The sequence below is a fragment of the Zalophus californianus genome, chromosome 13, assembly GCF_009762305.2.
Source record: "Zalophus californianus isolate mZalCal1 chromosome 13, mZalCal1.pri.v2, whole genome shotgun sequence".
Classification (NCBI taxonomy): Eukaryota; Metazoa; Chordata; class Mammalia; order Carnivora; family Otariidae; genus Zalophus; species Zalophus californianus.
The window spans coordinates 65325453-65351015 of record NC_045607.1 but is presented as its reverse complement, the minus strand read 5'-3'; the positions used below and the strand labels follow the sequence as shown (position 1 = coordinate 65351015).

Sequence of the window (25563 nt, the reverse complement as noted above, 5' to 3'; positions counted from 1 at the left end):
TACAGTCCACATATGGGAAAAGACTGAAATTGATATTTAAAATTGTATGTTAGGGGGGCGCCTGGGTGGTTCAGTTGGTTAAGTGACTGCCTTCGGCTCAGGTCATGATCCTGGAGTCCCGGGATCGAGTCCTGCATCGGGCTCCCTGCTCAGCGGGGAGTCTGCTTCTCCCTCTGACCCTCTCCCCTCTCATGCTCTCTATCTCATTCTCTCTCTCAAATAAATAAATAAATAAATCTTTTTAAAAAATAAATAAAATAAAATAAAAATAAAAATAAAATAAAATAAAATTGTAATGTTAGGGGCACCTGGGTGGCTCAGTCAGTTAAATGTCTGCCTTCAGCTCAGGTTGTGATCCTGGGGTCCTGGGATAAAGCCCCACATTGGGGTGTGGTGGGGAGTCTCTGCTTAGCAAGGAGTCTGCTTCTCCCTCTCCCTCTGTGCTTCCTCCCCCCAAATAAATAAATAAAATCTTTTTTAAAAAATAAATAAAAATAAATAAAATAGTATGTTAGAGGATAAAATTATGGGTTATTTTTTCCCCCAAAACTTTATGTAATGAAGCTATATTCACTGCCTTTTAAAAATACTTAAGAACCCTTCATTGGCTGTCAAAACCCAGAGATTCCAAGACACAGCTCAATGCACAACCAACAAAATGCCTGAGCTGGAACAGCCCACTTTCATCTGCTTCCAGATGAGACCATAAGAAGAGGGTGACCTAGAGAAGGAAAGTCAGAACCAGAGCCAAGAGGGCAGTGGCCAGCCCCTCCTGACCAGACCTGAGGAAGGGTTTCATGTGATCATGAACATGACATCACAACTGGAGAGCAGGTACAGGAAGAATTTACAGGAACTTTATGTCCACAACTTAAAGATGTCTTATGAGACTGGTTAGAACTGCCTTTTTCAAAGCAAGCCAAAAGTCATTTAATTCCAAAAAGTATTTTTACATGATGTCTTTTAAAAGAAAGTAAGGCATATTTAATGATGAAAAACTGAATGTTTTCCCCCTAAGATCAATAACAAGACCATAATGTTTGCTCTCAACACTACATCAATTCAACAAGTAGTTGAGATTCCAGAAGGGGCAATTAAGCTGGAGAAGAAAAAAAAAAGTATACTGTTTGGAAAGGAAAAAATAAATTTATCTCTATTTGCAGATGACATATATAGAAAATCCTAAGGAATCCACTAAAGAGTTAGCTGGGCTAATAGTTAAGTAAGAGTGCAGGAAAAAAAAGATTGAATATATAAAAATCAATTACACTTCTATACACTAGCAATGAGCAAACCTAAAAGGAAATTAAAACAATTCTGACAATGATAGCATGAAAAAGAACAAAATTCTTAGGAATAAATTTAAGAAAAGAAGTGTAAGACTTGTACACTAAAAACTACAAAATATTGTTAGAATATTAAAGAAGCGTAAATGGAAAGATACTCCATGTTTCTGGATCAATAGGCTTAATATTATTAAAATGGAAATACTCCCCCAAATAGATCTAGATTAAACAGAATCCCTATCAAAATTTCAGTTGGCTTTTTCCTCCCAGAAATTGACAAGCTGATTCTAAAATTAATATGGTACTGCAAGGAAACCAGAAAGCCAGAACAATCTTGAAAGAGAAGAACAAAGCTGGTGGACCCAATTTCAAAACTTACTACAAAGCTACAGTAATCAGCATTAGTTATTGATTATAAACATATAATCAAAGGAATAGGATTAAGAATCAAGAAATAAATCCATACAATTATGGTCAGTTCATTTTCAAGAAGGGTGCCAAGACAATACAACAGAGAAAGAAAAATCTTTTCAACAAATGGTGCTGGAACAACTGAATATCCATCCACATGCAAAAGAATGAATATGGACCCCTTCCTCACAGCACATACAAGAATTGATCTCATAATGTATCAAAGACCTAAAGTCTTTGTAGGAGACTTCCGGTAGGAGCCAAAATTATTAAATTCTTAGAAGAAAACATAGGGGTAAATCTTCATGACCTTGGATTAGGTGAAGTCTTCTTAGATACAACACCAAAAGCACAAGCCGCAAAAGAAAAAACTGATAAGTTAGCCTTCATCAAAATTTTCAATTTTTATAAATGGATAATCAAAGGTGATATATACAAACAACAGAATATTATTTTCTTTTAAGAAAAAGGAATAGAGGTGCCTGGCTGGTTCAGTCGGTAGAGGATGGGACTTTTGATCTTGGGGTTGTATGTTTGAGTCCCACACTGGATGTAGAGTTTACTTAAAAAAAAAAAAAAAAAAAGGACTAAAATTCTGATACATGCTACAGCATGGATGAACCTTGAAAACATTATGCTAAATGGAATAAGCCATAATTTAAAAGGACAAAGATTGTATGATTTCACTTGTATGAAATATCTGCAGTAGGCAAATTCATAGAGACAGAATGTAAAATAGAGGTTATCAGTGGCTGGGAGCATGAGAAAATGGGGAGTTATTATTTAATGGGTACAGAGCTTCAGTATAAGATGATGCAAAAGTACTAGAAATAGTGGAGATGGTTGCTCAACACCCAAATATGCTGAATGCCAATGAACTGTACACTTAAAAATGGTTAAAATGGTAAATTTTATGTTATGTATATTTTACCTCGTTAAATTTTTAAAAACTTAAAACTTTTGTGTTTCAAAGTATACCATTAAGAGAGTAAAAAGACAACCCACAAAATAAGAGAAAAATTTGCAATCATGTATATAATAAGGCACCTATACATAGAATATATAAAGACGACTTAATACTTAAAAAGATGAATATCCCTATTAAAAAATAGCCAACAAGCACATGAAAAGATGCTCAACATCATTAGTCATCAGAAAAATGTAATCAATACAACAACACGATACTACTTTACAACCATTAGAACAGCCATAATCCAAAAGAGAGACAATAACAAATTTGGCAAGAATGTAGAAGAGTCATAGCCTTCCTACATTGCTGGTGAGACTGTAAATTGGTGTAGCCACTTTGGGAAACAGTTCAATTCTTCAAAATGTTAAACAGAGAACTGCCACATGACCAACAATCCTCCTAGGCATAGATCCAATCAATGGTAATCCCATTCTTCCAAAAACCATGAAGTCATCTTTGTCTCCTTTCTTTGTCTCACAACCCACATGTTAATCATCAGGAAATTGTGTTGGGGGTGCCTGGGTGGCTCAGATGGTTAAGCATCTGCCTTCGGCTCGGGTCATGATCCCAGACTCCTGGGATCGGGTCCCGCATCAGGCTCCCTGCTCCTTGGGAGCCTGCTTCTCCCTCTGCCTCTCTCTCTGTCTCTGTCTGTCTCTCATGCATAAATAAATAAAATCTTTAAAAAAAAAAAGATTTAAAAAAAAAAAAAGGAAATTGTGTTGGCTGGTCCCTCACAATATATACACACCCAGATGTGGCCTCAACATAACCTTTAACATTAAAAATAACCAGGGGATCCTTGGAGAAATGGCAGAAAAAGTCCAAGATAAGCCTGGGACATCATGTGCCTGACAGCAAGGAAGTAATCAGATTACTGCGGCCCTAGAACAAAAAAGCCAACTCAAAGGGGCTCCCATTTGCCTGAGATGGAATAATGTGAACATCAAAAGAATTGTTTATAAAATGACTTGAAACATCAAGCAAATGAAATAGATCAATAGAGCCCAGAAATAAGCCTACACAAATACAATCAACTCATCTTTGACAAAGGAGCAAACATAATTCAATGGAGAAAGATGATCTTTTCAACAAATGATGCTCAAACAACTGGATATCTACATGCAAAACACAGAATCCAGATAGACCCTACACCTTTCACAAATAAACTCAAAATAGACCATATGCTTAAATGTAAAATGCAAACTATCAAATTCCTAGAAGATAAAACAGGAGAAAATCTAGGTGATTTTCATTTCAGCAATGAGTTTTTATTTTTATTTTTTTTTAATTTTATTTTTTTAAGTAATCTGTATACCCAATGTGGGGCTCAAACTTATAACCCCAAGATCAAGAGTGGCAATGCTCTACTGACTGAGCCAGTGAGGTACCCCTCAGCAATGAGTGTCTGTGTGTGTGTGTGTGTGTGTGTGTGTGTGTGTGTGTGTGTGTGTATATATATATTTTTTTTTAAGAGAGGGAGGTGGGGAGAGGCAGACGGGAGAGGGAGAGAGAGAATGCCAAGCAAACACCCCACTGAGTGTGGAGCCTGATGCAGGGCTCGATCTCACAACCCTGAGATCATGACCTGAGCCTAAATCAAGAGACGGACACTTAACTGAGTGAGCCACCCAGGCGCCCCTCAGCAATGAGTTCTTAAAAACAACACCAAAAGCATGATCCATGAGAGAAAAAAATGATAAGGAACTTCATTAAAATTTAAAACTTCTGCTCTGAAAGACCATATTAAGAGAATGAAAAGACAAACTATAGACTGAGAGAAAATATTTGCAAAACACGTATCTGCAAAAGATTTCTATCAAATAAATGAAAACTCATGAGTTTATAATGATAACAAAAAACAAAAATTAACAAAAACTCACTGGTCACCACTGAAGGTGACAGGACACTTATTATTCTGAACATGTATAAATAAAGCTTACCTCCTGCCTTTCCTGTGTGACATGGTAAAAGTTTGTACTTATTAAAGTTTAGACAACACATGCAGATGGGGTAATATAGTTAGATCACCATACTGCAACTTGTAATGAAATAATGGATTTAGAAAATTATCATCAATGAATGCTAAAACCATTAGGTGAAAGAGTGATGGGGCACTTTCTAATGAAGGGACCAGACTGATCCCTTAAAATTATTAAAAGGGGAATTGATCAATTTAATATCATTATAAGTAGGACACTTGAGGAAATTTCTGTGGGTGTTGGATATTGTGGTGATGGATTTCACAGATGTATACATAGGTCAAAATTTATCATATTGTGCATTTTAATTATGTGTACTTTACTTTATGCCAATTATACCTCAAAAAGCTATTTTTTAAAAAGTGGGCTAAAACATTATGTGTCCCATGATGCAGTAGGAAGCACCCAACATACCAATAAACTGATCTTGCCTGAAAAACTGAACCTGAAGATGATCAAACCAGTAGAACCAACTACCAGTTTATGGAAAATATGAGGCATAGAGGAATGCATTACATGACACCATGTATGAACAATCCTTCTTCCTCCTCAGTCTCATTTTCTGGTTCCTTCTCTCTTCCAGAAAGCCCCATGGCACCAAGAAGTGCCCCCGCCCCCGTTCTAGATGCATGTAGAAAGTGTTTAAGAACACTTGTAATAAAGATATTTCTCACATTGCTACCTGCTTGCTACTTGACAACAGTGTCTATGGGTGAATGGAAGTTATACACATCCTGCAATGCATGCAGAGCATTTTAGAACACCTGTAATAAGGATGTTTCTAAAATCACTTAAAAAAAAAAAAAAAGCAGCAGCTCTCATCTACAAAGCAGACACTTCCAGAGCCCTCCAGTGTGAGAAGGCAGCTGTCAATGTTGAGTGAAGCCATCCCCAACAGCTGCAGGTGCACTCACTCAAGAGACAGACCAACAGGATACATGGTAACACAGGAATAGCACCTACCAAGCCACACTTTTAATACCAATTTTAGACAAATAAGGAAAATTGGTTGTCCTGATCCCAGAAAGAAACAAAAAAACAACTAAAATGTATAACTACAACTAACATTTCACATTTTGTTTTCCACAACCACAACCTGTCCTTTCCAAACAAGAGGAAAGACAACAGGTCTGATTTCAGTTGTCTGTTTTATACAACATTCTCCTTCTGGTCTACCTCCTACCTGCCCCCTGTTACTCTCACCAAACTAACAGGGTTTACCTCAATCTGTCACCCTTTGCACAAACTTCATTTTCTCATTATTTACACCTGCATTCATATGTGTTAATTAGGCTACATATCTCACATCCAAGTTTTCTGTTGTAGAGAGTGGCTTGGTCTTTCTATACTTCCATTTCCATTTTTTATAGTGACTTTTAACAAAAGTAGTTAATCAAAGGACCCTAAAATATATGCAAATGCAAATTTCAGAAGTATATAACACACTTAAAAATTACATTTGTCACTTATTTTTCTCTGTACCAAACCTGACCTACACTAAATCTGACAGAATGTTCCTGCTTTTACAAAACCATGATAAAACCAGTTACCCAGAACCATTCATATAAATGAATTGGATATTGAATATACAATGTAAATAAATCCTCCTGGATAAATCAGACCTTCTCTGTCTTCATGCCCACAGATCTCACATTCTATGTTCAAACTCGAATATAAAGGGAAAAACATCAGCCTTTTAACTTTCCTAAAAACATTAGCAAATTAAACTCAAAACTCCACTTAGTTTTCTTAAATTAGTAAACATTATTGTCTTCTGTATGTAGTCCATGCAGTATATTCAAAATCAAACTTGGTCTTCGTACCACTGGAAACAAATGAGTCAACAACCTCCCATCAACCATTCTCCTGCACTTACCTTAATTTACTGGTGCTTGATAATCCACTTATGTGGTTTCCAATGTAGAGGAGAGGCAGAGGAAACAGCTTCCATGAAAAAAATGAAGGAATATTTGATTAGAACTCCAATAACAATTTTCCTTCACATATATAAATGGTGACACTTCCTGTCAGTAAGCAAATCATTTGAGTCTGTTTCCCTGTAACAACTGTGAATTTTCCACAATCTAAAACACGTCATGAGTTTCTCCATGTGACCAAAATAGTTAGATGGGCAGTGATATCTATAACGATGGCGGGGAGGGGTGGAGCTGCGTTAAAACGGAAATGTTGACCTTACCAACATTAGCAGACTATGTCCCTAAAGGGAGGCTCTGAACAAGCACCTCTCTTAAGTGGAGACCCCTGGCTGAGTTGGTGAGTGGAGGTTGGGTATTTATAGTTTATGCATAAGGTTCAGAAGGCCCCTTGAGAAGGTGTACAAACTTGTTACCTATGTATTATGTACTTTTCTGGATGACAGCAAAGGTTCATATCTCACTGGGATGTCACAAGGTTGGTGACCCTTTCAAAAAGTTGTGTCTACCAGCCATATTACTTTGGAGTTACTTTGTTTTCAAGGCCCAGAATGATTACATATCTACCAAGGTTAAACAATGTACCAGTAGTACTTGAATTAGGTTTACTGAGCTCTGAGCTCCTGGATTATTTTCTGATTGTCAAGAGAAATATTGTTCAAAACATACTGAAGAAACACACAAAAATGTAAGACCTAGTCTTCCATGAATGAAAAATATATATATATCCTTTCATAAGGTCACACAATAACTGAGAACTTTTTGGCTGATATAATAATCCATAGCTATCAAGGTGAGTCCAGCATTTCTTTTTCCACTAAAAAGACATTAAGCAGGTAACTCAGATAAGATATACTTTGAAGGATTTTGAAATACTAAGTGTCATCCACCCCCCCAAAAAAGTTACAAAATTTTATTATCAGGAGATTTGCTCAAGAAAGAAGACACAAAGAAGAGAGGACCTCAGACCTAGGACCTTCCCCTTATTCACAACATTCTGGTTGACAGCCTACAACTGGCTCAACAGTAACACTCCTGGGATAGTACAACTTTAGAAGTTCTTAGGCACTGAAAAGAATCAGTTGCCCCCTTTCCATATATAACTCAAACAAACAAACAAAAAAAACAATACTGACTTCTAGTTTTTAGAAACAGTGAGCTAGATTATTTGTGTTAATCTCCCCACTGAAAACAATTAAATATGCTACATAAAATAATTTAAAGCCTTCATAAGAGCATCAAATATGTGGGAAGATGGTGAGTCCCCAGGCCAAAACTAAAGTGAGAACAGAAACCCAGAGAGAAACAATGGAAGCCAGAGGACAGTAGAATGGCATCCTCAAAGATCTGTCAAGTTAGAATGCTATCCCCAACAAGAATATCTTTCAAAAGCCAAGGAAAACTGTAGTCTTTTACAGACAAACAAAAACTAAGGGAATTTAAGCCCACCACTAGTAAATCCTAAAGGAGGTACTTTAATCAGGAGGACAGTGGTAAATGTGGGATACAGAAAGTAAAGAAAAGCAAAGGAAGCAGTAAATACATGGGTAAATATAAACAAACATTGATGGCTTTTTAAAAAAGAAAAAATATACTGAGAGATTTACATAAAATAGAGTATTAAAGTTCCTGCTGATAAGAGCATATTAGGTTGGGAGGAGGGGTAAATGGGTAAAAGTCCCTACACTGTTAAGGGGGAAGACACACTTATTAATCTAATTTAGAATTTGACAAGTTAAGTATGACTGCTGTAACTTCCAGGGAAACACTAAAAGAACTCAAACAGAGGAGGTCCACCTCATATACAGTTGACTCTTGAACAATGCAGGGCTTAGGGATGCCAATTCCCTGCACAGTGGAAAATCCATGTATAATTTGACTTCCCCCAAACTTAAGTACTAACAGCCTACTGTTGACCAACAGCCTTAGTAATAACATAAACGTCAGTTAACACATATTTTGTATTTTATATGTATTTTACGCTACAGTCTTACAAAAAAGTAAGTTACAGGAAAGAAAATCATAAGGAAGAGAAAACACATTTATAGCACTATACTGTGTTTATCAAAAAAAAAAAAATCCATATAGGAGCACCTGGGTGGCTCAGTCAGTTAAGCCTCTGGCCTTCGGCTCACATCATGATCTCAGAGTCCTGGTTTGAGCCCTGCATCGGGCTCCCTGCTCAGCGGGGAGTCTGCTTGTCCTTCTGCCTCTGCCGCTCCCCTCTGCTTTCTCTCTCTCTCTCTCAAATAAATAAATAAAAGATCTTTTTAAAAAATCCACATATAATCTACCTACGCAGTTCAAACCTGTGTTGTTCAAGGGTCAACTGTAATTAAAACACTTTACCTGTAAGATTTAACTAGTTACATTTTTAGGCACCTAATGATATAGACTCAAAATAAATAAAATAAAACAAACAAAAAACCTGACAGAAATATCAAGAGAAATAGACAAATCCACAATTAGAGATGATGGCTGCAATAGTATTCCCCATTTCACATGCTCTTAAAATGTGACTTTGACACTTCCTTTCATACAGAGGTAGGCTCTAAGTCCCTTCCACGTAAAATTGCATGGGACTGTTTCAACTAATAATGTACAGATGAAATGATGCTATGTGACCTTTGAGGCTAAGTCATAAAAAGCAAGGTCGTTTTGCCCTGCTTGCTGGAACACTCACCCTTGAAGAATTCAGTATTGTGTAACCATTTTGACTCCCCAGAGCCTGCCATTTTGTAAGGAAGCCCAAACTAGCCTACATGAGTAACCACATAGAGAACACTGAGATAATAGTAAGAGAAAGATTTGTGACTAGCTCCCAGCTGTACCAACCAGAACCCCCATCACTCTGCTATTGTCTGTCAGAAACTATACAGAAGCCCTAAGCCAGAACTACCCAGTTGAGACTGTCTCTAATACCTTAACCACAGTAACTGTGAGAAATAATACAACGATTACTGTTTTGAGTCACTACGTTATATAGCATAAGATAATTGGGACAGGGGTGCCTGGGTGGTACAGTCAGTTAAGTGTCCAACTCTTGGTTTCGGCTCAGGTCATGATCTCAGGGTCAAGTTTAAGCCCTGAACTGGGCTCCGCACTCAGCACTGAGGCTGCTTGAGATTCTCTCTCCCTCTCCATATGCCCCTCCCCCTGCAAATAATCTTTAAAAAAAAGAAAGATAACTGGAACAGGCATATAAGTATCTACAAAAAAACCTACAGCAAACAACATACTTAATGCTGAAATGTTAAAAGCTTTCCCTTTGAGATCAAAGATGTCAGTATTACCATTTCTATCAAAAATTGCACTGAGGGTCCTATGCTATAGAATAAGGCACGTAAAAGAAATAAAAGTTAGAATGTTGGAAAGAATGAAGCAAAACTGTCATTTTTTGCAGATGACCTGACTGTGAATGTAGAAAAATCTAAAGGAAACCAGAAATAAATTATGATTAATATTCTATAATTTTACAGATACAAAAACAATATATAAATGTAATATAAAAATATGTCCCTCTAATCTTCCAAAAATATATTTTTTAAAGATATATGCAAGAACAAAAAAAAGAAAAAGGAAGAAGTACCTTGGAATAAACTAACAGAAATGTTAGAACTCTACAGAGAAAATTATAAAATTTTACTGCAGGCAATTAAAGAAGGTATATGTATACTTTGTTCATGGATTAAAAGATTCACTACTTTAAAAATATCAATTTGTCCCAAATTGACTTATAACTTCAATGAAATCCCAATTAAAATCACAAAAGGTTATTTTTCTGAAACTTGACAAGCTGCTTCCAATATCCATATAGAAATGTGAAGGACAAGAAGGAAAGATTTGCTCTAGTTGACAGCAAAACTTTTCACAAAGCTATAGTAATTAAGACTGTATGGTAATGGTGCAAAAAACACAAATAGACAAAAGACATGGAGAACACAGAAATAACATATGTGAATAATATATGTCAGTACCATGACAGGAGTGGCACAATATTAACGATATACTTTTCAATTAAATCTGTGACAAGCGAGTGCTCATTTGGGAAAAAAAATGAAATTGGGCCATTACCTCACACCATCCACAAAAATTAACTGCAAGCAGATTAAAAACCTAATTCTGAAAAACTATACACCTTTTATCTATAAAAATATCATCATAACCTCAAAGTGAAGAAGGATTTCCTAAAGAAGAATAGTGATTAATCATAAAGGAATAGGCTGATAAAATTTAACTATCTTTAGGGGCGCCTGGGTGGCTCAGTTGTTAAGTGTCTGCCTTCGGCTCAGGTCATGATCCCAGGGTCCTGGGATCGAGCCCTGCATCGTGCTCCCTTCTCCATGGGAAGCCTGCTTCTCCCTCTCCCACTCCCCCTGCTTGTGTTCCCTCTCTCGCTGTGTCTCTCTCTGTCAAATAAACAAATAAAATCTTTAAAAAAAAAATTTATCTTTAAATTAGGATTCCTGCTCATGATAGGAAATATATGATAAAGAAATACATGATAAACACATGATAAAGAAAATAAAAAGATATGCCCCAGAGGTAGAAAATGTATTTGTAATACTGTATATAACCCCAGAGGTAGAAAATGTATTTGTAATATTGATAAGAGGATTATCATTAATTCATTTTTTTGAACTCCTATACAGATCAGTAAGAAAAAGACATCAACCCAATAGAAAAATGGGCAAAAGTCTTGAACAAGTACTTCACAAGAGGATATCCAAAATGGGCATTTAAAAAACCCTCATTAATAACCAAGAAAATGCAAATAAAAGCCAAGAAGTCATTATACACCCACCAGATTAGCACAATTTAAAATGACTGACATATTGACACACAGTAATTAAAATAGCAAAAAGCGAAAACATAAATAAAATGACTGACTTATCAAGGATTGGCAAGAATGCAGAGCAACAGGGACTTTCATGCACTTTCGTCAGGAGTGTGAAACTGGTACAATCAGCTTGGAGAACATTTTGACATTATTGACTCAAGTTGCAGATGTGCATAGGATAGGAGTCAACCATTCCACTTCTTTTCTTTTTATTTTTAAGATTTTATTTATCTATTTGACATAGAGAGACAGGGAGAGAGGGAACAGAAGCAGGGGGAGCTGGAGAGGGAGAAACAGTTCCCCCACTGAGCAGGGAGCCCAACATGGGGCTCAATCCCAGGACCCCAGGATCATGACCTGAGCCGAAGGCAGACGTTCAACAACTGAACCACCCAGGCACCCTCACCATTCCACTTCTTCATATACCTCCCAGAGAAATTCATGCCACAAGTGCCATTTTTAGATTAAATTGTGTCCCTTTAAAATTCATATCTTGAAGCCCTAACCCCCATGTGACTATATTTGGAGATAAGGCTTTTAAGAGGTAATTAAAGATAAATGAGGTCATAAGGATGGGACCCAATCCAATAGGACTGATGTCCCTCTAAGACAGAGACACCAGGAGTGTGCACATACAAAGTAAAGGCCACATCAGGACACAGCAAGATGGCAGCTGTCTACACACCAGGGAAAGAATTTTCACCAGAAACCAACCCTGTTGACACCTTGATCTTGGACTTTTTTGCCTCCAGAACTGTGAGAAAACTCATTCCTGTTGTTTAAGCCCTACCTCCCCCCCCCCGCCCCCGTCTGTGGTATTTTGTTATGGAAACACTAATACATGTGCACTGAGATCCAACCCTAAGTATGTTCAGAACAATATTCTCTTTCCAGAACATTCAAAAATAGTAAAACTAATTCATGCAAAACGTAATTGAGGAACGCATATTAGAATAATTACAAAGAAAGCAAGAAGAAAAAGTATTATTACAAAAGTCAGAATAGTGGGTAAGGAGATTCTGTTGACTCCATCTCATGACCAAGGTAATGATTGCACAGGTTAGTATTCATTCAACTATACATTCATGTATGATGCCTTTTTCCCTACATATTAGATCATATTTCACAATTTTAAAATGTTTAAAAACTATAGCATATCATAAACTAAGTATAAGCAAACCCAACAATATTCTGATTTTTCCTATTATGATTGGGTTAATGCTTTCATTGTACTTCAATATTTTGTTTTTCTCTTTTTGTGAACGTCCCTGATTATTGATGCTGTACACATGTGCTTAGTCAGCCTAATGAATAATTTAGTGATAGATGCCAGCATCTTTCCAGGCCTGGTAGAGAAAAAGCCATGTGAGGTCCTCACCCTCAAGGAACTGACAGTCTGATTTAACTTCCTTAAATCCAAACATGTCCTCATAATCCAATTAATACCACCTGTTGTATAGGATTGCTCTAAGAACTAAATGCCTGGCTTAAAACATCTGTTTATCGAACTAGCAACTGTTCACAAAAGGTAGTTCTGTTCCACATTCCCAAGAAGGAAAGGCAGGTTTTATGTTTCTAGTTCCACCACAGGAAAACCCGCATATTTCTATGGATATCAAATTGTATTCTTCCTTCCACTCACAGCTTTTATTGATCCAAGCTAAAAATGAAAACTTAAAACAAGATCAGAAGTGTAGGGCCTAAAAGCCAAATCTGGCCCATCTTTTATCTATGTAAATAAAGTTTTATTAGCACAAAATCACAGCAATTCATTTACATATCATAATACAGTGGCAGAGCTGAATAGTTCCAACAAAGATGGTCTGGTCCAAAAGTCTAAATATTTACTATCTGGTTTTTTTACCAAAAAAGCTTACCAATTCCTGGTAGGGCTTTATCGTTTCAGAAGACATAAAGTATTTATTTAATGTCAATTGCTAAGCACACACTTTTACTATTATTACATTATTTTAATGAACAACTGAATGAATAATATAATATCTCTATTAAGAAGTCTTTACCCAGTGTAAGCAGGAAACACAGTGTGTGTGGAAACTGACATGTATTCTTAGATCAATTTATAATTCTATAGCATTTTCACATCTTCCATCAAAGCTATATGTACTTTTCATCACATACCTTCACAGGAATTTTCTTGTCAAAATCAGGGAAGTGAATTATTTTATTTAGTTTGGATACATACAGTATCATTATGGTAGCTGCCATCTAAAAAAAAGGGGGGAGAGGGAGAAACTTCAGCAAAATATCTGGAAAAACTGAGGTACAAAGTCATCAGAAGAAAATACATTCATCAAAAAGAAAATATTATCCAAAAAATCCATTTTCTAGGTTCCAAATAATAACTATTTCTTAGACTATTAAAATTGTTTTTCTTGCCAATGTATAAATTCCATCAGAACCATAAGCAAAAAGTATAAGATCAAATAGACTCACACATATACATATTATCTCAAGGGGCTCAAGGAACAGTGACAGAGGAGAAAAAAGAAATGGTGTCCCCAAAACTGGCCAGAGTGACCAGTCAGTGAGGCCACTCCTTGATTCTGGACCATACTTTCGAGCATACGGTCACCTTCCCACATAGAGACTAGGGGTACTGTGAGGGGGCAAACTCCACATACAAACACGCTTTCTGTAATGTCCAATATTCCTATAATACAGAAGACAAATTAAGAGAAAAAGTTTTAAAGGGGATTTATTTTTCTCCTCAATATAGCCAGTCCTGCAAAAATCTCATTCAAACCCTATTAATCTGGAGTACATCAAGTGTATTAGAAATATTCCAGATTATTATTATGAAATAAAAAATCTTAATATAATCTTCTTATGCAAATTTTAGAACTTACTCAATTTTCTCCATATTATGATGCAAAAATTTAAGAACTCCTTCGACATATTATCATCCTAAACCTTGAGCCTAATGAGTTTACAAATGTAATACTTATGATAGATTAATATAACAGGAGCCCATCTTGAATTATAATTATAGTTTATATTTATAACTTACTTTGTAATACTTACAGAAATATACTAACACTTAGTTAAAATATTCTGCAACTCAGACTTTTTAAATTAGGCCTGCTGCTCTCTTCCCCCACAAATTGTATATCAGAAAGGCTTTACTTTGAGTACAAGCCAGTGAATTTATTTGCCTTGGGGATTACTAAGGGCACATTATCACATGTGATCTTTTAAAGTACTCTTTTCTACCTATTTCACATTGAAACATTAAGATAATATATTTTTGACCTTAAGGAAATATATTATTTATTTTTTTCCCTAAAATGATGTTGCAAAGAGTGACTTATCAGCAAAACATTTAACCAGAATGTTTAATCATATAAATGACATCCTTTCCAATATTCAAAATTAAAAATTAACAGATACAGTTTTCCTAATTTTACATTTTTCTCCCTATAAATTAAAGCAAAACCAAAAAAAAAAAAAAAGGTGCCTTTGGTGCCTGTTCCCACTTGCCTACTAGAAAGCACCAGCATGTGATCAAGAGAGTAAACAAGCCACGAATTAATATTAATGGGAAATTTCAGAAGCAGCCAAATGGGGTTAGTCTGAAAGCTTATCCAACCTCGTCTTTTTTTTTTTTTAAAGATTTTATTTATTTATTTGACAGAGAGAGACACAGCGAGAGAGGGAACACAAGCAGGGGGAGTGGGAGAGGGAGAAGCAGGCTTCCCGCCGGTCAGGGAGCCCGACATGGGGCTCGATCCCAGGACCCTGGGATCATGACCTGAGCCGAAGGCAGACGCTTAACGACTGAGCCACCCAGGTGCTCCCAACCTCGTCTTTATACTTGAGAACCAAAAAAATCACGAACTGCAGGAAGCAAAATGCAAACATGTTTAGTTAGACCCATAGAGAGTTTTGTAAAAATTGGAATGTGTTGCCAGCATTTACAAATTTGATGTAAAAATTCAAAACACCTGCTTCTCTTGAAACACCTCTAGATTTTTGATAATAAGGGTGTAGTGAGCTCAGTCTCATCCCCCAGCCCTCTTCCTCTCCGCACAGTGGCTTGAACTGAGTACCAACGGCACACTGCCACTGGAGCAGCTGTGCTCCTGGTCCCACCCCAGCCTCCAACACATTCATTTGTTGCCCACCAGGCCTTGGAGGCTGTCAGTCTTCTGGCCCCTTGTTTTAGGGTAATTAAATTCAATTAAGGAAGTTGAAACAAGTAGTTGTTTTTTTTTCCTTCAAAGACAACTGTTCCTAAAGTATAGAAAGACATAAGATGTGTGTCAATATTTCATGCTGTTTCACCAAAAGTACCATGATCCTCTGGTCCTCTGCCCACTGAATAAATTTGTAAACCATGGTCTTAAACAAAAGCACTTAAAATTTGATCATGTATGATGACAACTAATTAAGCAGTTAATTTTTCTTTTTCACTTACCTGTCCAATTCCAAGAAAAATTGGTGATGGGAATCTGTTTAAAAACACAGAATAACAAACAATTTTAACAACTGATAAAAGTCTGCAGTCTATAATACATAATGTCAGGAGTTATTAAAAAATCTTAAGACCAACCATGATCCCAGGGTCCTAGGATTGAGCCCCGCATCAGGCTCCCTGCTCAGTAGGGAGCCTGCTTCTCACTCACCCTCTGGCCCTTCCCCCCCCCCCCCCCCCCGACTCATGCTCTCCCTCTCTCTCAAATAAATAAATAAAATCTTTACATAATAATAATAATATACCCAGGAACAAATCTAATAAAGACTAATTAACAATTACAACTGATGAGAAAAAAAAAACCTTGTGATTCTTGCCCATATGTTAATATATAATCTTTTGAGCTTTTACAAGATGTAAAAATAATATATAACCCTGTAAAAACGGTTCATTATCTGGAGCTCTTTCTTCCCTGTGAAAAGCATGTTTCCCCAGGCAGCTGTCCTAACTTGGGCTCGAATAAAACTTTTTTACTTTTAGAGATTCTAAAAGTCTTGTTCATTTTGCATTGACACAATGGATGAGAACAGAGATGAAGACAGATACACACATACATGACAAAGATGACAGTGCAGAGCACTGAGGGAAAGATGGTCTTTCAACAAGTGGCACCAGGTAATGTAGATCCACAATCCTGACCCACACTTCACACCATATTTAACAAGGCAGCACATACACCTTGCTCACTGCCCAAATCTACACTGGCTCCCAGTCATTCTCTCAGGCTACTAAAATGGAGGGAAACACCCCCCCCCCCACACACACACACAGCCTTCCCCGAGCCCTCAATCTGTATGTCAGAAGGAAACGCACCTATTTCAGCTAGGGCAAGAAGAGAATAAAGAATGGACTTACCTTATCAAAGAAAATAGGAAGGAATACTCCTGGACATTACCACCAGGAGAATAAAATTAATTCCAAGGGGTGGAGGCCAGTTGTGCCACCCAGATACCCCCTTCTGGACTGAGCATTCATTCCCCAGTTGCCCAAGAGCATCCTGAGCTGAAGAAAGCTGCCTTCATCGCAAATGCCTTCCCTGTGAGCATCCTGCATTCTGATATCTGGTTTCTGCAAAGGTGTAAAGGCCAGGGCCCCCACCCCAATTTAGAAGTCTGGTGGCCATCCCAGCTCCAGAGCCCCTGGGATCAGGCTTTGTTGTGCTTGCAGTACAGCCAAACCCTACCTCCCTCACTCCACCATGGGAGTGGATCCTAACAGCTCCCCCCACTATACTTCCTCCGCATCTCAGAGTCTGCTTGCCGGAGAATATAACCAGTCACATCAAATGAAACCACAAGACAGCAACATAAACAAACAGTAAAACAACAAGAAAAAGCTTACGGAGGACAGACAAAGAGACCAGGTGAGAGGAAAATGTAATACATGAGAAGGAACTCAATAAAGAGAGAAAATGATTCAAAGATAAAAAGCAAATTTACTGACATGAGAAAAATAGACTAAATCTTCAGATCTAAAAGCACACTGTTAAAGAATGTTTGACATAAGTAAAGCAGTAGCCGTGAAATCCATAAAATAACTACCTGACAATGGAATCTACCAATTAGGTGTCAAATCAAAACAATGAATTTAGGAATGGAGACATTTTGGTAAAAGGGCTGTTACTGATTACTATATCCATTCAAATATAGAACAGATGCAAACAGCTGTGGGATTCTAATTACACAACAGGATGCTACATTATAAAACAAGATATGGAGGGGAAGGGAGACAGGAAGAAGCATGCAAAGTATCTTCCCCCTTCATAGCAGGGAGGCCTTACATTGAAATGTGTTTACAATTGAAACGTGTTTACAAAATAAACATGATGAGATCAACTATTTTTTAAAAGATTTTATTTATGAGAGAGAGAGAGAAAGAAAGAGCATGAGCAGAGGGAGAGAGATAGGCAGACCCCACCCCCCCCACCCCACCCCGTTGAGTGGGAAGCCAATGCGAGGCTCCATCCCAGGACCCTGTGATCAGGACCTGAGCTGAAGGCAGACGCTTAATCGCTTAATCGACTGAGCCACCCAGGCGCCCAGATGAGATCAACTTCTTAATGTTTTTCATGACCTCTTCATCTTAGAGGGATCTTTTAAGAAATACTAACACTTATAGTAAAGAAATCAATATTTGAAATTCAGTTAAAACTAAATTTCATACATATGTGCAACTTGCAATTCCCACCTTCAAATGCAGCCAGCATGACAAACAATGGGACAGCCCCGGATACGATACAAAGTGAGTTCACAGGGTCGGCTATGCAGCAGTCTTGCCAAAACGGTTTAATCTGGATGTTATCAAGCTCTTAGATCTAAATTTCAGTTGGGAAATAAGCTAAGCAAGCCTTCAAAACATGAATCAGACAATCCATAACGTGGGACGTTTTATAAAATACCTGGCCCAGGCTTTTCAAAATGTCAATATCATGGGGAAGAAATAGGATGAGGAGCTTTTCTAGATTAAAATAAACTATAAAGGCATAACTCTGTGCATTTCATGAAGCCTGACTGGATCTTGATTTAAATGTTTGAAACAACCATAAAAATATCTTGGGACAACTGGGATGATTATACAGTTGGTATTAGATTACTTTAGGGAATCATTAAAGTTTGTTAAAAGCAAAAATGATACTATGCAGGAGACTATCCCTATTTCAGGAGAGACAGGTTAAAATATTTTGGAGTGCAGTATCATGTTTGCAACTTACTTTCAATGGTTTCTGGAAGGGCAGGAAGCAAATATGATAAAATGTTCATTATTCAGTGATGTGTATACGGGTATTCATTGTACTCTGCCTTCCATTTTTCTGTATGCTTGAAACTTTTCAACATGAAAAGTGCTGGGGTGGGGAGCACCTAGGTGATACTTAAAAAACTAATTAATTAAAGACCCTCTTTCCAATGTCCACAACAGCCAAAATATGGAAAGAGCCCAGATGTCCATCGACAGATGAACGGATAAAGATGTGGCGTGTGTGTATATATATATATATATATGATCTTGGGCCACTCTGCACACAGCAGGGAGTCTGCTTGAGATTCTTTCCTTCTGCCCCTCCCCCTGTTCACACACATGCTTGAGCTCTCTCTCTCAAATCTTTTTTAAAAAGTAAATCTATACATCTTTATAGTATTTCTTAAAATCTCACCTTTTTTCTTTTGTTTGAATTCTTTGTAATGATCATGGCAGAATGACTTTTCTTGAAAAAAAAAAAAAGAGAGAGAGAGAGGCACCTAGCTAGCTCAGTCAGTGGATGAAGTGACTCTTGATCTCGGGGTCGTGAGTTCAAGCCCCATATCGGGCACAGAGTTTACTTTAAAAAAAATTGTTTTAATAGATATTTCAAGATATTGATTCTAGGTAGTGGGAATATAGATAATTATTATTGTCTTCTTTGTACATTTCTGTGTTTAAATAACCTCCAATTTTTCAACCGAATTCTTGTACGAGTGAATGTGAGGAAGTGAAGACTATGAAGACTTCTGAAGTCAGACTCTGAAAGGAACAGAGCAATGAGGGTCCATGAGGGATCAAGTATGGGTTATTTTCCCTTGAGATCCTAGGGTCCTAGGATTGAACCCCGCAATGTTGAGATACCTGAACATGTTTTCAAGGGCTGGAGGATGCTGAAGCAGAACAGAGGAGGAGATCGAAGAAGCTGGAGGAGCAGAGCTGCAGAAGAGGAGAGCTGGACCTTCCACGGGGACAAAAGGCTCCCTACATCCTAGCAGCAAGGGCAAGTTGGGAGCCTCTTTAACGGTTTCTACTTTCTCAATAGTATCAGAGATGGGGAGTGGAGGATAGGGGTGTGGGAGGGTTCAGGAGGAAGGAGAAAGTGGGAAGGAGTCGCTTCTGAGATGAGGAAAGCAAGCCCCCAGAAGAAACTAGTAGGTAGGAAGGAGAGCCAGTTGAGCTTTGTGATCATCATTTTAAAGTCAACCCGGTCAGCTCAGAAGTGGGTTTCCTCCCACGACAGTTTGTGCTGCTCCGTGTGAAGGGGGGAGGCAAGTGGTAAGGCTGTGCCTGAAAAGTGCCAGCCCCACTGGGCCTGGGAAAGGACTCGCAGGGTTGGATGTGCAGACACAAGCTGGAGGCGGCGCGGGGCGTGGGCACCTGGCAGGTCATGCCGAGCACACGGCCCTGGGAATGACTGCAGGAAGCGGGGCCACACCGGCTGAGTGCGTTCCTTGGTGGATCCTGAAGTCCCCAAGGTTGACGCCAGTCCAGGTGGAAAGAAAGACTGGAACTCTTTGTTACGTGAGTGACAGGAGCTCCAGAGCCACCGCAGAGGACCATAAGGAGTGGTAAGTCTGGACAGTGGGGAGGCAAGAGGACCCACCCACAACTCCTGGCCAGATCCAGGGTGAGACCAAGATCCAACTGCATCCAGGGGCCAAGGGAGCAGTGTCTTCAGGAGAGAGCAGGTTTTCATCAGATTAAGAGAAAATTACGAGTTGTTTTTGTTTTTAATACAGACTTTCTAGTTCCCACCACTGGAGACTCAATTCAGTAGCTTTTATAAAAACCTCTCCAAGTAATTCACATTCCTGGGCAGGTTTGGAAACCACTCTGTTAAATGATCCCCAAAGTCCTGGGATGCATAAAGAAGTAGACATACAGCAAATGCTTGTTGAACTAAATACAACTAAGCTCTATATTTTTATTAAGCACCGTTAGTAAATTCTTGCATGTCACAATGGCAACCAAAAAAGCCCACTCCAGACCACCTGCACAACCTTCATGAATCTGATTCCAAAGACCTACTGGGGTAACCAACTGGCCACAGATTCTTGGATGACCTTCCTTTTCCCTCTCACCTTAACAGGGTCTGAGAGTTCACATCCTTCAAAGACCTCTCTGTCCGTCCAATCAGATAAATCTAGCATTTACAATGAACCAGAGGAGTCTAACAAAGAACAAAGACCACCCATCGGTCTGGTACCCCAAACAGAAACAATCTGTTCAAAATGGAAGAGAAAAAAACATCCTTTGAGCTACATTCCCATGACCCTGTGGATTAGGTAATTATTGAAATGTCCTTCCTTCTGTTCTACAACACAACATTCTATCTTCAAATAGCTGTTTGGATCAGATTTCTAAGGTTTATTGTTGCAACGAAATTAACCCAACCCTCTTCCCCTCAAAAATGTGCTCCTAAAACATTTTGAGATTAGAGAACAAACAATGTTATTTGAACAGGGTTCTCCAACTGTATATTACATTACGGAAATGTAAAATGTTTACTTCTAAGGATTGAAAGAGTTTTGTCTTGCAGAGACAAAAACTCCATTTCCTCCTTCAATCACGGAACTCAAAATTTTAAAGATGGAAAGACTAGAGCATGAGATAGATGTCTCATACAATAATAATTCTTCCCAGTTGGATACTGCCCTTCATCTTCGAAGCCCTTAACCAGTGTTTACTGGTCCCTGTTTCCAACAAGACACATGTTTTTGGAGGCAGTGAACTGCCATGGCCAGGGAGCACACAGCTCACTCAAGTGCAGAAAATCGAGACTGACCTTCAAACTTCATCCAACGTAACTGTCAACCACTCCCAAACAAGCCTCTTAATACCATTCTCTTGTTTCTTATCACAGATGGCTTAAGTTTTCTTTTTCTTTCATTAGTTTGCATTGTATGTGTTAAATGATACAGGTTTAGGTATATGTTCATTCTAATTTCTTTGAGGCAGCATTTGTGTTTTCCATGGACACCAGCAAGCATGCTTGCAACACACTGGTAGAGACCTTGTAGGTCTGAAGGATCACCAAAAAATATCCCAAATCTCTCTCTTCCTCCTTATCTGCTGCTACCCCTCACTCCAGTCCCAAGCCATCTCAGAATTATCTAGAAAACAGCAATTGCTTCCTAGCTCCTCTCCCTGATTCCAATGCCATCAGTTCACCAACCACCCGCCAGCCAAAAAAATCTTTTTTTTTTTAATTTGTGCCTGTTCTCTACTTAGTTTATTTTTACTTTTTTTTTTTTTTAGATTTTATTTATTTATTTGACAGTGAGAGAGACAGTGAGAGAGGGAACACAAGCAGGGGGAGTGGGAGAGGGAGAAGCAGGCTTCCCGCCGAGCAGGGAGCCCAATGCGGGGCTCGATCCCAGGACCCCGGGATCATGACCTGAGCCGAAGGCAGACATTTAACAACTGAGCCACCCAGGTGCCCCCAAAGAAATCTTCTTAATGCCACAAATTATGTCATGTCACTCCTTATGCTAAAACCTTCTAAGGGACTCCCAAATGCATTTAGACTAAAATTAAAACTACTTAGCATGGTTTCCCTGCTTCCACCCTGGTCCCCCAATATCTGCTCTCAACACAGCAGCCAAAGGGATTTAGTTCATGTTACTCCCCTGCTCAGCACCTTCTAATGGCTCCTATCTCCCTCAGAGCCTCCACGGTGGCTTCACAGTCCCTACACGATCTAGCAATCCATTACCCTGGGACCTCATCTAGTACCATTCCCACCCAAACACCTTTCTCTTTCATGTTTGCAATGTTCTTCCCTCATTTCCCTCGCCTCACTCATCTCTTGGCTCAAATGTCACCTCCTCAGTGAAGCTTCACTGATCACGGGACACGGCAAACTCTTTCCCATGCCCACACTCCCCAACTCCCTTTCCTGCCTTACTTTTTCCTCCTGACCACACAACTGCATCTGACATAATATAAACTCCACCAGTTTATTTACTGATTCACTAGAAAGTTCCATGTAAGCTCCAGGAGGATGGATATTTGCTCCATGACATTTGGGATTTTGATCTGCTTCATTCACTCTGTTATCCCAAGTGCCTGGAACAGTGCCTGGCACCCAAAAGGTGCTTAATAAATATTATTGAATGAAGGAAGGAACTGATCCTGCCTTCCCTGCCTCCCTCCCTATCATCTCTACCTTCTTCCACTTGCTCATTGGGTTCCTCCAGCAGACCAAACTCATGTCCCCCTTCGTCACAGCCCCTTCAGTTTGGAATGCTCTAGTGCCAACCACTCAGCCCCAGGCACTCTCATACCATACCTGAAATCACCCTGCTTATTCATGAACCCACTTCTTTCTGTCTCTACCACTGGTGTGGAATCTCCAGAGCAGGGGCTCTGTGCTGATCACAGCCGCTTCCCTGGTGCCTGCAATGGGCTTGGCTCATAGCAGGTGCTCAGTAACCATCTGTTGGAGGTGTAACCAGCCAAGCTCATGTGGGTCTCAGCTTTCTCAAGTATAAAATAAGAAAGCTGAAGATACTCTCTGAGGTCTCTTTTAGGCTCTTTATAGAACTATGATTTCACGGTCTTGTCAGAGAGCCCTCACTATGTGCAGCTCCTGCAAAGCTCTGGGAGGTAATTAAGGCGGTTGTAATTATCCAGCTTTTGCATCTGAGAAAACTGCTGACTATGGGTCTGGCCCAACAGGCACAGCTCTCAGATGGTGTAGCTGGATCTAAATCCACAGTGCTTTCAGTGCTGCTATAAGGATAGCAGAATTAAACAGGAATTTCTAGTCCTTATAAATAGGCTCAAGGAGCCACAAATCTGGCTTACTGCACACTAATCCAAAAAGTACATCATGTGAACTTCTCATTGTTTTCCACGAACACACTGGTAATTTGAGAATGAAAGATCAAACAATGCACGTCCCGCCTCAGGACTCCTCTGATTGTGGAACATCGAGATCTGCGTAAAGAACTATTCGCCTTTGAAGTTCACATTCGGATCACTTGTTTGAGCTCGCCGGTACGTCTGAAAACTTTGGGGTGTAGCTCTACAAGCACAGCTACGCCGTGTCTTGCAGTAGCTGTAAGCAGTGGTGAGGTGTGTCCGCTTTTGCCGATAGTAAAACGACTCTGTTGGGTTGCGGTTTGTTTTAGAAGCCTGCGAAGGTCCTGGCTCCGTGAAATCAGCAGGGACACTCCGCGCTCTCTGTCCGGGCCAGAACGCCGAGCCGGGCGCGGCAAAGTGCTCGGAGGGCAGGGGCAGCCCCGCCGCGCCCCCACCCCCGGGACCTCGCGCGGCACCGTGAGCGGGAAGTTCCCGGGACCGGGCACCGCCGAGCAGCCGGGCGCCCCGCGGCCCCCGCCCGGCCCCCCGGCGTCCTCCTCACCGGTAGGTGGTCAGCAGCGCCTTGTTAACCAGCACGATGAGGAAGGAGCAGGTCCCGTAAAAGAGCGCCGACAGCAGCTTGGCCACCCGGGAGGGCAGCCGCGCGGAGGCGGAGTCCCGGTCCGCGCCCTCGGCCTGGCCGCCCGCCGTCATGTCCCGCGGCCGCCCGCCGCCCGCCGCCCGCCCGCCGCCGCGGTCCGGCCCGCCCCGCCCCAGTTCCGTCCCCGCCCGCGGCTGGCCCGCGAGAGGGCGCGGCCGAGACAGGAAGGGCCGCGGCCGCCCCGAGTGCGCGCCCCGGGAAAGCGCCCTGCGGCTGCGGCGCGGACGGGTGCGGGCGGCTTGAGCAGTCCGCGGGGCTAAGCACCTCCTTCCCGCTGACGGACGGCAGAAACGGGGTTGGGAGAGTAAAGCCGCCCTTCCGCCTTCCCAACTGCCCTTCTGGGGCTGCTGTTTAGCTTGAGCATTTGTTTTGCCCTTTTTTCCCTACACTTTTTAACGTATAATTTACGTAAAAGGAAATGCTGGTTTCACAAGCCCACAGTTTGTTTTGACAAATGTGTACCCCCTTGTAACCACCCAAATCAACACATTTCCATCACCTCAAGTAGTGCCCTTTGTGCCCCACTGAAGGCAATCCCATCTCATTCTGATTTCTATTGCGGAGTTAGATTTGCCTCTTCTAGAACGTCATATAAATTTCATGTGTGTGCTCTGTCAAGGCTTTTACTGTTTACTACGGCTTTTGCCACCCCCCCTTGTTATTTCTTTAAATTGCAGAGTAGGACCACAGTTTATCCATTCACCAGTTGATGGGGATGTTGGTTGTTCCCGGTTAGGGCTTTTATATAAAATGCTTCCATGAACCTTAATGTACAAGTTCTTGTGTGAACGTGTGTTCATTTCTCTCCAGTTAATACGTAGGAGGAACAAGGGTTAAGGTGGGTGCAGAGCCTCAACTCTTTTCTTGCCTCTAGGTGCTTTATGGCTGGTTCTCTCTTTAACGTCAAGGCCCATTGTTTTTCTAAGCGAAGTGCAACTAGCTTCAGTGTTTGTTGTGAAGGAGAGCCTCTCAGAACTGCCTACTCTGACCACACTCTACCTGATGTAGCTTTTTTTTTTCAAATAAGTGTCCCCTATTTTCATTCTCAATAATTAACTTTAAAAATCTGAAGTTTTCGCTTTTTTGAAAAGCTAAAGATTTCAAATTAAAGAAATGTTTGAGCCTAACTATTGATGCCATACAATTGTTTTTCTGTTGTAGGCACTGAACAACCAGGAATTTTCAACACTGATAAGAACTAAAGCAGAACTTTTACAAATAACTAGCTCTAAAAAAGCCAGAAAGAGTCCACATTACCCAAAATAAAAAAGCAAACACACGTTAAGACCATTTTAAAATAAAAAATGGGGCGCCTGGGTGGCTCAGTTGTGAAGCGTCTGCCTTCAGCTCAGGTCATGATCCCAGGGTCCTGGGATCGAGCCCCACATCGCGCTCCCTGCTCCGCGGGAAGCCTGCTTCTCCCACTCCCACTCTCCCTGCTT

General features: G+C 39.9%; 1 protein-coding gene across 2 annotated transcripts in view; it reads right to left on the bottom strand.

Annotated features, from left to right (window-relative positions):
* Nucleotides 1–24242, bottom strand: part of SLC35D2 (solute carrier family 35 member D2) — a 50473-nt gene extending 26231 nt beyond the window's left edge. The window contains exons 1-4 of one of the 2 annotated variants that reach the window (XM_027616623.2): nucleotides 24023–24242; nucleotides 15859–15892; nucleotides 13563–13649; nucleotides 6526–6593 (exon numbers count right to left, since the gene is read on the bottom strand). In XM_027616623.2, coding sequence (XP_027472424.1) covers nucleotides 6526–6593; nucleotides 13563–13649; nucleotides 15859–15892; nucleotides 24023–24174 — 341 coding nt within the window. In that variant the 5' untranslated portion in view covers nucleotides 24175–24242. Of the gene's footprint in view, nucleotides 1–6525; nucleotides 6594–13562; nucleotides 13650–15858; nucleotides 15893–22945; nucleotides 23907–24022 lie in introns of those variants that run through there. The other variant, XM_027616624.2, reaches the window with a different exon arrangement.
* Nucleotides 24243–25563: the final 1321 nt, after the last annotated feature.